The sequence below is a fragment of the Phacochoerus africanus genome, chromosome 1 (genome assembly GCF_016906955.1).
Source record: "Phacochoerus africanus isolate WHEZ1 chromosome 1, ROS_Pafr_v1, whole genome shotgun sequence".
Lineage (NCBI taxonomy): Eukaryota > Metazoa > Chordata > Mammalia > Artiodactyla > Suidae > Phacochoerus > Phacochoerus africanus.
In genome coordinates, this window is record NC_062544.1 from 131,034,721 (window position 1) to 131,047,452 (window position 12,732).

The window sequence follows — 12,732 nt, forward strand, 5'->3', positions numbered from 1 at the left end:
GCGTTTTCACTATGATTTTGTGAAGCTTAAGCCTTAAAACAAACCCAGGAATTAAGGATTCAGCATTGTCTCTGCAACAGCTTGGGTTGCTATTGAGGCGTGTGTTTGATTCCTGGCCTAGCACAGTGGGTTAAGGATCTGATGTTGCTGCAGATGTGGTGTAGGTTGGAGCTATGCCTTGGATTCAATCCCTGGCCCAGGATTTTCCATATGCCGTGAGTACAGCCAAAAAAACCCCAAAACAAAGCCACACTTTGGGGCTAGGCACATATTTTAGACACAAACTTCATACAGTCTAACAAGTATAAGTTCTTGAAAAGGCAATCTGCCTTCTTGAGAATAGGTTTAATCTCTACTTTTCCTATTCTTCCCATTAGCAGTTTTTCCCCTTTCTTGATGGGACAGGTGTTCACTTAAGCTCTCTTCAGTGACAATAGAACATCAGCCTCAATGACATGACAAAAGTGGCTTGGAGGAGAGGCAGGTCTATCAGACAGATGCCAAGACACATGTGTCAAAAAGCAGAAGAGGAGTTCTCACTGTGGCACAATGGAATTGGCAGCATCTTGGGAGTGCTGAAACTCAGATATGATCCTGGGCCCAGCATGGTGGGTTAAGAATCTGGCATTCCCACAGCTTCGGCTTAGGTGGCAACTGCAGATCTGATCCCTGGCCCAGGAACTCCATATGTTGTGGGGCAGCCAAAAAAAAAAAAAAAAAAAAGAGAGAGAGAGAGAGAAGACTGTGGTTTGGAATGGGCTGCCATTTAGCAGTCACTTCCGGGGAGGTAGCCAATATTTCCCCTCTGGTGGCATCTATTCATCATGGTCAAAAGTCAACACCATGGTGTTAGGGAGATATGTGGTTGAAACCAAGACCCAACAATGATCTATGTTAGGGTCTCTCAGTGCTTCCCTTTCCTTATCAGGGAAATGCAAGATGGGTGGCATGTAGTTCAACAAGCAGTCACTAAGCAGCGGTGATTACTACGATTATTATTCTCTCTCTGCCAATGGAACGACAGTAAAAGGTGCAGACTTAGTGGGGAAACTCTTTTTTTTTTTTTTTTTCTTTTTAGGGCCCCACATGCAGCATATGGAAGTTCCCAGGCTAGGGGTTGAATTGTTGATGCAGCTGCCGACCTACACCACAGCCACAACGAGGGATCTGAACCACATCTAAGGCCTACAAAGCCAAATCCTTAACCACTAATGGAGGCCAAAGGGTCCAACCTTCATCCTAACGGATACTAGCTGGATTCTTAACCCGCTGAGCCACAACAGTAACTCCAGAGGGGAACCTCTTTAAAACTTCAACTGTAAAAACAGGGAATGGAAATTCCAGGCATCTTTCCTAAGCTCTTTCTCTCAAGGAAGCAACCTGCTACAAAGGTGTCCGTCTTGCCAGAAAACTGGGAAGTTTTTGTTCCTCTCACCACCTAGGACTTTTTCTCCCCATCTGAGCATATTTCCTTTGTTTTCCAGGGCCTCTGCTAGGTCTGAGCAGAAGCATCAGAGAAGGCGAATTGGGCAAGAATGATTCAATTATTTTGCATTGTGAGCAAGGCTGACTTCATGACTGGTGTCCAGCAAGGGCTGTGTGAAAACGTCTCATTCTAGGCTTCATGCAGTTATTGTGGGTAATTTTAGCCACTCACTGCAGCCACCTGCCTAAGGAGATTGCTATCAGGTCCTAATCCACAGGCCAACCCTGAGATCTGTATTTATTGCTTGTAATGGCCCCACAACCTCAATCCTGCTTTGTTATGCATGCTGAAGACAGCGGGGTGATTTAAGTGTATTCCACTTTCTCCAAACGATGATGCACAACTTATGAGAGCCTCATATGCTCCCTTTTATCTCTGGGAGGGGTGCACGCTTGGAAAATTCCCCAAGGGAAGCATAATTTGCTTCTACTATGTGCTCCCTGCCAGGAAAATTCTGCCTCACTTCCGGCTTTCCCCACATCCCTCACAGAACCAGAGAGGGCCCTGGGGGACACCTGTAGAAACCTGTTTTGTTGCTCCTCTCTCACAGCGTGACTCTTTCAGAGTTCTCCAGGGAAGGGTTGTGACCTGTCCAAAAGGGGAGGGAGTCTTCTGCCCCAGGCACTGGGAAGGGTTAGGGTCACGTGATGAATTCCAACTAAAAACTGCCAGACAGCCTGCTCCCAGGCCTCCAGGAGGGAGGTAGGGACCTGTGCTCTGAGAAGGAGACAGGAAGAGGCAGGGAAGGTAAGTGTTTAGGAAGGAGATGGCCAGGCCTGGTGAACTGATGGAAACAATGAAATCTTCCACCCATTGGAAGGTGTGTGGGTCAGACTCACACTGGGGAGTCCACAAACTTCCATATTCAAAGGCTGTATATCACATTAGGGAATTCTTTTTTTTAACTTGCTGAACACTTGGTTGAGGCAATCTGTTATTTACATCATTAAAATAGTTAACATTCGAGGGTCTTTGTTACATGTTAACATATATAATCCTCCATTAACTCCTTGCTTTATTTACCACGGGCTCCTACTCCATCATACAGGTGAGGAAACAAGTCCACAGAGGGTGCCAAAGGCCACACAGCTAATACAGGGACGAGTCAGGATTAGAACTCAAGAGTGATGATGAATCACTGGATCTCAATGGTGGAGTGAGGCATCTTTGGCCATGTTGGAGACATTTTTTTCTTTTCTTCTCTTTTTGGCCATCCCGCGGCATGTGGCGTTCAAAGGCCAGGGATAAGATCTGAGTTGCAGTTGCAACCTACACTGCAGCTGCATCAACACCAGATCCTTGACCCACTGTGCCAGGCTGGGGATCAAACCTGCGTCCTTGTGCTTCAGAGATGCTGCCCATCCTGTTGCATCATAGTGGGGACTCCTGGATTCATTTTCTGATTGTCCTGACTTGGCACCTCTCTCGTGGAGCCCAGGATGCTGCAAACATGCTAGAGCCCGGCATGGCTCCCTTCAAAGTTAACAGCACTGCTAAGGAAGGAGAAACCCTGCACTAAAGGCCACACTCTGAACTTCTGTACTGCCACAGCCCATTTTCACCTTTCATAATCTTAATGCTTTCCTTCCACCCTTTTGATGTCACCCTGAGGACAGGTTACAGAGAACACTGAGCAGATACCCACAAATGCTGTCTGATCTTTGATTGGGGAGCACACAAAAACATATAATCCTGTAAGAAATTGGAATCAGGACTGAGCCTGAGTTTTGAAGGACTCTGTGTCTTTCTGGAACTCTCACATGAATTAGGATGGTGGATCCTCAAAGACAGAGGCCACTGACCAGCTGCCTGGAAGTTCAAGAATGGGTTAGGCCAAGAGCTAATGGATGCCTCCCCCAGGTTCTAGGATACTGCATGTTCAGTTAGGAGTGCGGCTAGTGGACAAAGTGCTCTGGACAAATCATACATCTGCCTCCAATACCTCTGCTGGGCCCAACATAGAAGGAATACTTTATTGCTCTATGCTTTCTTAAATTTTTTATTTCTCTTTTGTTTTAGAGCCATACACTCAGCATATGGAAGTTCCAGGCTGGGGGTCGAATTGGAGCTACAGCTGTGACCTACATCATAACATAGCAACGCCAGCTCCCCAGCCCACTGAGTGAGGCCAGGGATTGAACCTGCATCCTCATGGATACTAGTCGGGTTCTTAACTTGCTCAGACACCCAGGGAACTCCTCTCTGTGGTTTTGAATCACATTCCTCTGGGAAGGGATAAACTTTTCTATCCTCTTCTAACTGTAAATTACATACTCTTTGATAGCTCTAAGATAACTCAAGGCTATCCAGTCACAAACATTTTACCTTTTCTTCCTTTTACCACTTCTCACACCTGCATTTGAAAAAGTTGCTTAAAGAATATGCTCATTGTAGGAAAAAAAGATATAGTTAAGCAAAAATCATTCCCACAATCATTTTACTCAGAAACTAGCTTCTGTTAACATTTAAAATTTTTTTCCTATTCATATTTTTTTTCTCTTTTTTTTTTCTTTTTAGGGCTGCACCTGTGGCATATGGAAGTTCCCAGGCTAGGGGTAAAATCAGAGCTACAGCTGTAGGTCTATGTCACAGCCACAGCAACACCAGATCCAAGCCACATTTGTAACCTACACCACAGCTCACTGCAACGCCAGATCCTTAACCCACTGAGCAAGGCCAGGGAGTGAACCCGAATCCTCATGGATACTAGTTGCGTTCTTAACCCACTGAGCCACAATGACAACTCCTTTCCATTCATATCTTTTACTTAAGTGTAATCATGGGGTCTGCCTCTTTCCCCTAGAATATAAGGGGAGCATTTTTCCATATCGATAAATCTTTCTTTACAGAATCTTTACCTGTTAAGCCATATTTCATATATTTGTCTCTCTCTCTCAAAAAAAAAAAAAAAATCAGGTGTGATAATGTGGACCTATAAGCTGTACTCATGATACTTCCTTGAGTTAAATTCTTTCTAAAGGCTGAATGTTCTAGAACCAGGCCAAGGGGTGCTAAAAGACAAAGAAAAGTCTTTGAAAGGCTCTATGTTTGCAGCAACTTTGACAGAAAGACAGCAGTCTTCCCCCATACCTCCTACTAGACCGAGCATGGTAAGTTCTCAGCCCCAAGTGTCACAGACAATGCTTAGGGGTACCTGTGAGTGGTCACCTACAGTCCTGGCCCATAGTAAAGGTGACTTCAAAGAGGGGGGAAGAAAAGAGGCTAAGAAGAAAGGGTAGACCAGAAAGTAAAAAAAAAAAAAAAAAAAAAAAAAAAAAAAAGAGGTAGTCAGATGAATAAGGAGGTAAAAGATCAAGATCCTAGGAGTTCCTATTGTGGCACAGTGGAACGAATCCAACTAGTATCCGTTAGGAATCAGGTTCCATCCCTTCCATCCCTGGCCTCAATCAGTGGGTTGGGGATCTGGCAGTGCTGTGTGAGCTGTGGTGTAGGTCACAGACACGGCTCAGATCCCGAATTGCTGTGGCTGTAACATAGGCTGGCAGCTATAGCTCCAATTCAGCCCCTAGCCTGGGAACTTCCATATGCCTCACCCTCAGCCCTAAAAAGAAAAAAAAAAAAAAAAAGAAAGAAAAAAAAAAAGAGGAGTTCCCATCGTGGTGCTGTGGTTAACGAATCTGACTAGAAACCACGAGGTTGCAGGTTCCATCTCTGGCCTTGCTCAGTGGTTAAGGATCCGGCATTGCCGTGAGACGTGGTGTAGGTCGAAGACTCAGCTCGGATCCTGAATTGCTGTGGCTCTGGCATAGGCTGGCAGCTACAGCTTCGATTCGACCCCTAGCCTGGGAACCTCCATATGCCGTGAGAGCGGCCCTAGAAAAGGCAAAAAAAGACCCAAGATCCTGGCTTTGTGTGGAGCTGGGTGGTACCAGCCACCAGGCAGAGCTACTTCTACTTGCCCTCCCCTGAGGGTATGGGAGTTTTCCAACAAGGTCACGCCCAGTCCCTGCTCTCTGATTTAAATGCCTGCTTGCTCACCTCAAGCTTTTCAAATGCTTACATCTGGGGTGCATTACCAAAGAGGCCCATGTGTTTATGGAAGATAATTTACAGCAGCAGATAACAACCCTGAGTCTGGAGGAGTCCCCCAGCAGCCTGGGGGCGTTTGGACTTACATGGAAACAGAGGGTGGATTAAATGAATTATGGTGCAGAAATAAATTATGGGGCATCTATACACCCATGTGTTACATACATAGTTAGCACATATCATTGAGGTTTTATAACTGAAGCAAAGGCAAAGGTTTAACCCCAAAGTTCATAAAGAGGGAACTAAGTGCCTTCATCTTAAATGTTTTCTTTCCTCCATGCAGAAGCAGCCTGTGTTTCTGAGCCTGCTCCCAGCATCCTGGGGACTATTAACAAGGAGAAAGCTTTCTCCCAACTATCTGTAGGATCCCAGCGTTTAGCTCAGGAATCAATGAGACAATACAGGTCCAAAATTTAGCCCAGTGCCTGCCACAGGGTTAATGCTACATTTCAATAGAGAGGAAACTTTCCCCCCCTTTTTCTTCTTTTTGTCTGTGCCCATGGCATGCAGAAGTTCCCAGGTCAGGGATCAAACCTTTGCCACAGCAATGATAATGCTGAGCCCTTAACTGCAAGGCTACTAAGGAACTCCTAAGAGGAAACTTCTAGAGAGCAAAAATGTATAGTATTTTTCTTTTTCATAAATGCTAGACTTTTAAAAAAATGACATTTTCTTTTATTTGCATAACAATCACCAAAGACATTTTGTATCCCCTGATCTCTACCCACCCCCACTTTTATTTTCTTTTTAGGGCCACATCTGTGGCACATGGAAGTTCTCAGGCTATGGGTTGAATTGGAGGGGCAGCTGCTGGCCAAGACCACAGCCCCAGCCCCCCATCTCTTTGTAATTCACAACCAACTTGCCCCAGATCACCTTCACCATCTCTAGGGTACTGAATCAGAATCTGGGCCAGGAATGAGGAGGATTTGGGGGTTGGAAGCATGACGGTCTAGTTTTAAAACTTTCCTATGATGATTCAGATATGCACCCCCTCTGTCTTCAGGGAAACTCTGAAATGTAATGTACTTTTTCATCTTATCTCTTTTGATTAAAGTAATCAAGTTTTCACTGTAAAAATGCCATTAACCTATCTTTGCTGTTGGCATTTGGATTCTTCCAACATAACAGTGATGCACATGCATATAATGTGTTATCTCTGTGGGAATTCTTTGTTTTTGGGTGCTTATTGCTCAGCAAGGGCTCACCTTGGTGTCCAGAGTGAGCAACCCCAAGTTCCAGGGCAGGTAGCAATACATGCTGATGGGAAAGGCAATGGCCCCGATATCAGAAGTGGTCATGTGTAGGAGTTTCTGTTGTGGCTCAGTGGGTTAAGAACCCTACATAGTGTCTGTAAGGATGCTTGATCCCTGGCCTCAGTGGGTTAAGGCTCTGGCATTGCTGCAAGCTATGGCACAGGTCCCAGATGTGGCTTGGATTGGTGTTGCTATGGCGTAGGCTGGCGGCTACAGCTCCAATTGTACCCCTAGCCTGGGAACCTCCATTTGCTGCAGGTGCAGCCCCCCCCTCCCCCAAAGAGAGAGAGCGAGAGAGAGAGAGAGAGAGAGAGAGAGAGAGAGAGCGCGAGCGAGCGAGAGAGAAAATGGCCATGTGTAAATTTAGAGGCCTTTCTGGTGACCAAAGGTCCAAATAGGAATCAAATGCTACCTTTGGTTCTCTTCTTCAGTGACTCAAAATGTTGTCATCCCAGACAACCTGGAGGAGGCGTGGTGGTGTCTATTAGGATGTAACTACCACCAGCACTTCTGTTTTCTCTTAAGAGGAGGCTTGAGGTCCCTGAGAGGCAACTGGGGTGCTTGCAACCCCATATGTTCAAGACCTCCAACTGCATTCCACTCAGTGACCTGGGTCGGTTCCTTTAATTCTGTGGTGTGTGTTTTTGCTTTATCATGTCTTTAATTAAATTGGAGTAACAGCCGGCCCTTAATTGGAATAATAACAACGACTATTATGATCTCACTGTACTGTTGGGAGGAAGAATTAAGTGAATAATTAAAAACTTGATAAGAGCTTTTAAACATACAAGTTGTTAGGAGAAAGTAATGCCAAGCAATTAGGGGACGCTCTTGTGATAAAGGCTGAAACTCACAAACAAGCAGCAGGCGACCCTGACATCCCAAGGAAACCTGCTTTGAAAAGATAGGGCTGCCTGTGAATGACTACACTGAACAGAAGACAGAGTATTCTCCCCTGGCATTTGGAGACCCAAAACAGACCAGACAGTGATTAAAGAACTAGTACACAAATCTAATTGTTAAGTCAATGGCACTTGCAAAATTCTCCTAAGACAAGACACTTTCACTCAGTAATTAGGCTACATCAACACCACATATGCGCGTAAGGTGTAAAGGATCTTAAGTGCAGCCAACATTTTAATTTTTTTTTAATTTTTATTTTTTTAGGGCCACACCTGTGGTATATGGAAGTTCCCTGGCTAGAGGTGGAATCGGAGCTACAGCTACTGGCCTACCCTATGGCCACAGCAACGTGGGATCCAAGCCATGTCTGTGATTTGCACCATGGCTCATGGCAACTTGGGATACTTAACCCACTTAGCAAGGCCAGGGATCGAACCTGCCTCCTCATGGATATTAGATTAGTTTTCACTGAGCCACAAGGGGAATTCCCTGCAGCTGACATTTTAATAAAATCAGTGGAAGCAATGGACATGCTTAACAGAAGTCTGGGTAGCTAAACTATGGAAGTGCAAAGAAATAACAGGTTTTTATGTACCCAAGGAAAGACCTTCAGTTCAACAAAAAAAAGCAAATCACTATACAATTTATCAGACTTATTTTTCTTTAAGAGGAATGAATGGGGAGTAGGGTGAGGGAAGAAGCCTGACAGAGGGTAACTCTTCCTTTTCACTTGGTACTTTCATAAAGTTCAAAATGTTTACAGCAATAATATAATTCTTTGGGGAAAAAATATATTGATTTATGTTGAGCCATTTCCCCTTTCTAAAACGAGATTAAAATTTCTCTATTCTCTGACCCCTGCTTAATTAGTAATACTCATTTTTCCCTACTGCTGGCTGGTTCGTGTTTGTCTTTTTCTTCATTTCCATGGACATCCGCACTCATATCACACTCTTTCCAGGAAACTCCTATGTTTTTCTTTAGGATTTCTGTGCGCTATTCTATATCAGCTATGCTCCTATACATATCACCATTATGGTACATTCTTCCTGGATTTTAAAAATACCACTTCTGGTGGTAAGGAAAAAAAACAAAAAACAAAAAACAACCCCCCCCCAAACTAAGAAACAACAAAAACCCAAAACAACTTTGGGACTGTCAACACTTAATTTACTAATGGGCAGCCTCCATCCACAATTGCCATCAATTCATATGAAAAAAGAGCCATTAAAAAAAAAGGTAGGATATCAGGATATCTTATTACCATACTTTTGGATTTCATTGAGCATAAGGAAGTAAAAACAAAAAACAAAAAATAAATGTTTGTGGAAATTGACATGATTTTGGCAGGTATTCATAGTTAAACCCATCTCCCCCAAAGAAAGACAAGAACCCTCCATCATCATGTCATAAAATAAAGCATACCTCAACATCTAAAAAATAATACAAGTTCAGAATATAGATCTATTCTTTAGGTTGATCTCACATCTTTAGATTTATGGGAAATCTCCTACCTTAGCTTATTTGATCATACTTGGCTTCAGACCAGGAAAACAAAATTTACCATGAAAACACACCAAATTCATCATAAGCTAGTGCATAGAGAGGGGCTTTCAGTAAAACTGGTAACGTTTTATTTTATAAGCTTTGTATAGGAACATGGGCGCTACTCTTTATAACAGTTTATTATCTTAGAATGTGAACAATTAAGATGAAAAATATTTCCATCATAGGCCAGCTTTAAGAAATCACTGATTTAGGAGTTCCCATTGTGGCTCAGTGGAAACGAACCTGACTGGTATCTTTGAGGATGCGGGTTCAACCCCTGGCCCTGTGGTGCAGGCTGCAGATGCAGCTCAGATCCAGCATTGCTGTGGCTGGGGCGTAGGTTGTCAGCTGTAGCTCTGATTCTACCCCTAGCCTGGGAATTTCCATATGCTGCACCTATGGCCCTAAAAAAAAAAAAGAAAAAAAAAATCACTGATTTAGCTGAATTCAGCCATTTCAGGAGGAAATAACTGAGGTCCATATGGATAGTTAAGTGACTTTCCCAAGCAAAGCTCAGAGAACAAATTAAGGATTCCTTCTCAGCCGTTTCCCTGCAGGAAAGAATTCAGATTTCTGCACATACTTCTTTCCATGAGCATTTGTTCACATTTTATCGTCTATAACAATGAAGGTGTGAAATTGTATAAAATTCAATTATTTCTATAGTCTCTGGGAAACATTCCTACATAAAGCATAATAGTAAATGTTTGCTATATTTCAAGTTATAAAAATCTAGAAGCTTGTTGAGTCAGAAACGGGATTATGTATTAAAATATATTTCTTATGTTTTTCAGCCTTGCCATGGAAGTTCCTGGGCCAGGGATCGAATCTGAGCCACAGCTGTGGCAACACTGGATACTTTACCCAACTGCCCCAGGCCAGGGATGGAATCCATGCCACCACAGCGACCAGAGCCACTGCAGTCAGATTCTTAACGCACTATGCCACAGTGGGAACTCTACGTTTCTCAGCTTTAAGTAGACTCAAGGGTCTCTGAGAAATAAAAGAAGATGATGTTATCTTTCATCTTCAATGAAAACAGTTCTACAGAGTATCTGTAGTAACTTGGTCCCCAGACTAAGACAGCAGAAAATCTCTTTCACATAAGCATTTTTTTGATAGGCCTCCTTTTTTGGAAAAAAATTCTCTCTAATGACCAGGAAATTTTTTTTTCCATTAAAAGTAAAAAAAAAAAAAAAAAAAAAGGAAAAAGGCAGGTGGGATGGTGGGTGTGTCTCTGTATACATACCTCACAGAAAAGTACAAAATGGTTGGGCCTGGTTTCTTGGGCAAATCATGGTCAAGAACTCGGTGGTCTAACTGTAGCCAGTTCTGCTGACCTCTGTAAGAGTAAAACAAAGGAGAAGGATTAAGCAAAAAGTCAGAAAGGTTCCATAACACACTGTGTTGGCAGAGCTGTGAGGCAAGTTACTCTCACACACTGATGGTAGGAGTATAATCTGTTATGACCAGTAGTGAAGCCAATTTAGCAATTGCTATCAAAATTATAAAAGCACCTGCTTCTGAACCAGGGTTTTCACTTCCAGGAGTTAATCAAGATAAACCTGCACATGTAGAAAATGTCCTATGTATAACATCAGGCCCCGTAGCATTATTTGTAGCAGCAAAAAGCTCAAAACAACCTAAATATCCAACAGGGCATTGTTTAAAAAAAATAAACTTGGAGCTCCCGCTGTGGTGCATTGGGATTGGTGGCATTTCTGTAGCACCAGGATGCAGGTTCAATCTCCGGCCCAGGGCAGTTGGGTTAAAGGATCCAGCATTGCCATAGCTGTGGCATGGGCCGCAAATCTGGCTTGGATCTGATCCTTGGCCTGGGAACTCCCTATGCCACGGGGCAGACAACAAAGAAAAGGATTAATGAAAGAATTTAGGAATTTCCATTGTGGTGCAGCAGAAACAAATCCAACCAGTATCCATGAGGATACAGGTTTGATCCCTGGCCTCACTCAGTGGGTTGGGAATCTGGTGTTGCCATGAGCTGTGGTGTTGGTGGCAGATGTGGCTTGGATCCCATGTTGCTGTGGCTTTGACCTAGGTCGCCCTTGCCTGGTAACTTCCATATGCTGAGGGTGCCGCCCTAAAAAAAAAAAAAGAACTTAAACAGCAATGAAATACAATGCACAAGCAATACAAAAGATCAAGAGTATCTTTATAAACTTATCATGAACAATTTTCAAAATACTATGTTAAGTAAGTTTAATACCAAGTACATTATTGCCATTTTTTTAAATTAAAAAAAGAACAGCTGGACATATATGAATTTATATAACTAAAAATATATCAGAGAAGTTACATCATGAAAACACTGGATGCCTTTGGAGGTAAAAAACTAGATGACATTAAATGTATCAATCTTTAAATTTTTAGTAAATATAAAATCAGAAATATTTTAAGATGGTCAAGAAGGGAAAAACTTTTTTTGGGACCATGCCTGCAGCATGTAGAAGTTCCCTTGCCAGGGTTTAAACCTGCACCACAGTAGCAATGTAAGCTGCTTCAGTGATAATGCTTGATCCTTAACTCGCTGTGCTATAAGAGAACGCCTCAAACTTTTGTTTTAATGAAATCAGATAGACACAGATAATGGGGTTAAATACCTTGTTGGATACTGTTTTTGGATTACATTATAGACTTCCTAATACTTAAGCATCTATTTGTTGATTCATTCAGGAGCTTCACTAAATTCATGGGTATAAACATTCTCCTGAAATTGTGACCTGGGATGGCTGGGGATTGTTTACATGACTTTTCCAAGACTATCTCACTTGTTGATCCATTTTAGGTCATAAATTCCCAGAAGGCAGACTCCATTTTGCTTGCTTACAGAAAACTTAAGAACATGCTGATAGTGGCAGGGTGTCAAATTATTACAAAACCTGTCATAAGACATTTTCCAACCTATTTTGGTCTTTTGAGTAAAATATTTTTTGTCTTTTGCCCTTTTTTTTTTTTTTTTTTTTTTTAGGGCCACGCTCGCAGCATATAGAGGTTCCAAGGCTAGGGGTCCACCCAGAGCTGTTGCTGCTGGCCTACACCGGAGCCACAGCAAACCAGATTCGAGCCTTGTCTGTGACCTACACCACAGTTCATAGCAACGCCAGATCCTTAACCCACCAAGCAGGGCCAGGGGTCAAACATGCAACCTCATGGTTCCTAGTCAGATTCGTTTCTGCTGTGCCACAACCGGAACTCCCTTGAGTAAATGATTAAAAAAAAAAAAAACCTCCAAGCTGTATGCATTGTAAGTAGATATGAAACATGGGCAATAATAATAATAATAATAATAATAATAGTAGTTACTCTTTATGGAGCAACAATTTTGTGCCAACCAAACTGGGGCTTTTTATATATTAATACTAAATTTTACCATAAGCCTGCAAGGAAAGTGGCAGAGCTGAGATATAAACCTGGGACTTCGGATACTGGAGAAAACAAGAGTAGTAAAAGGTTGAGTTAGTTTTGTTT

At 42.8% G+C, this 12,732-nt stretch overlaps 1 protein-coding gene across 5 annotated transcripts in view; it reads right to left on the minus strand.

The window, feature by feature from the left end:
* The window catches only part of FRMD4B (FERM domain containing 4B), a 373,580-nt gene that overhangs the window by 116,824 nt on the left and 244,024 nt on the right, over positions 1 to 12,732 (minus strand). For all 5 annotated transcript variants that reach the window (XM_047779092.1, XM_047779090.1, XM_047779088.1 and 2 more), the window contains one exon: positions 10,493 to 10,585. In XM_047779092.1, the coding sequence (XP_047635048.1) occupies positions 10,493 to 10,585 (93 nt within the window). The remainder of the gene's footprint in view (positions 1 to 10,492; positions 10,586 to 12,732) is intronic.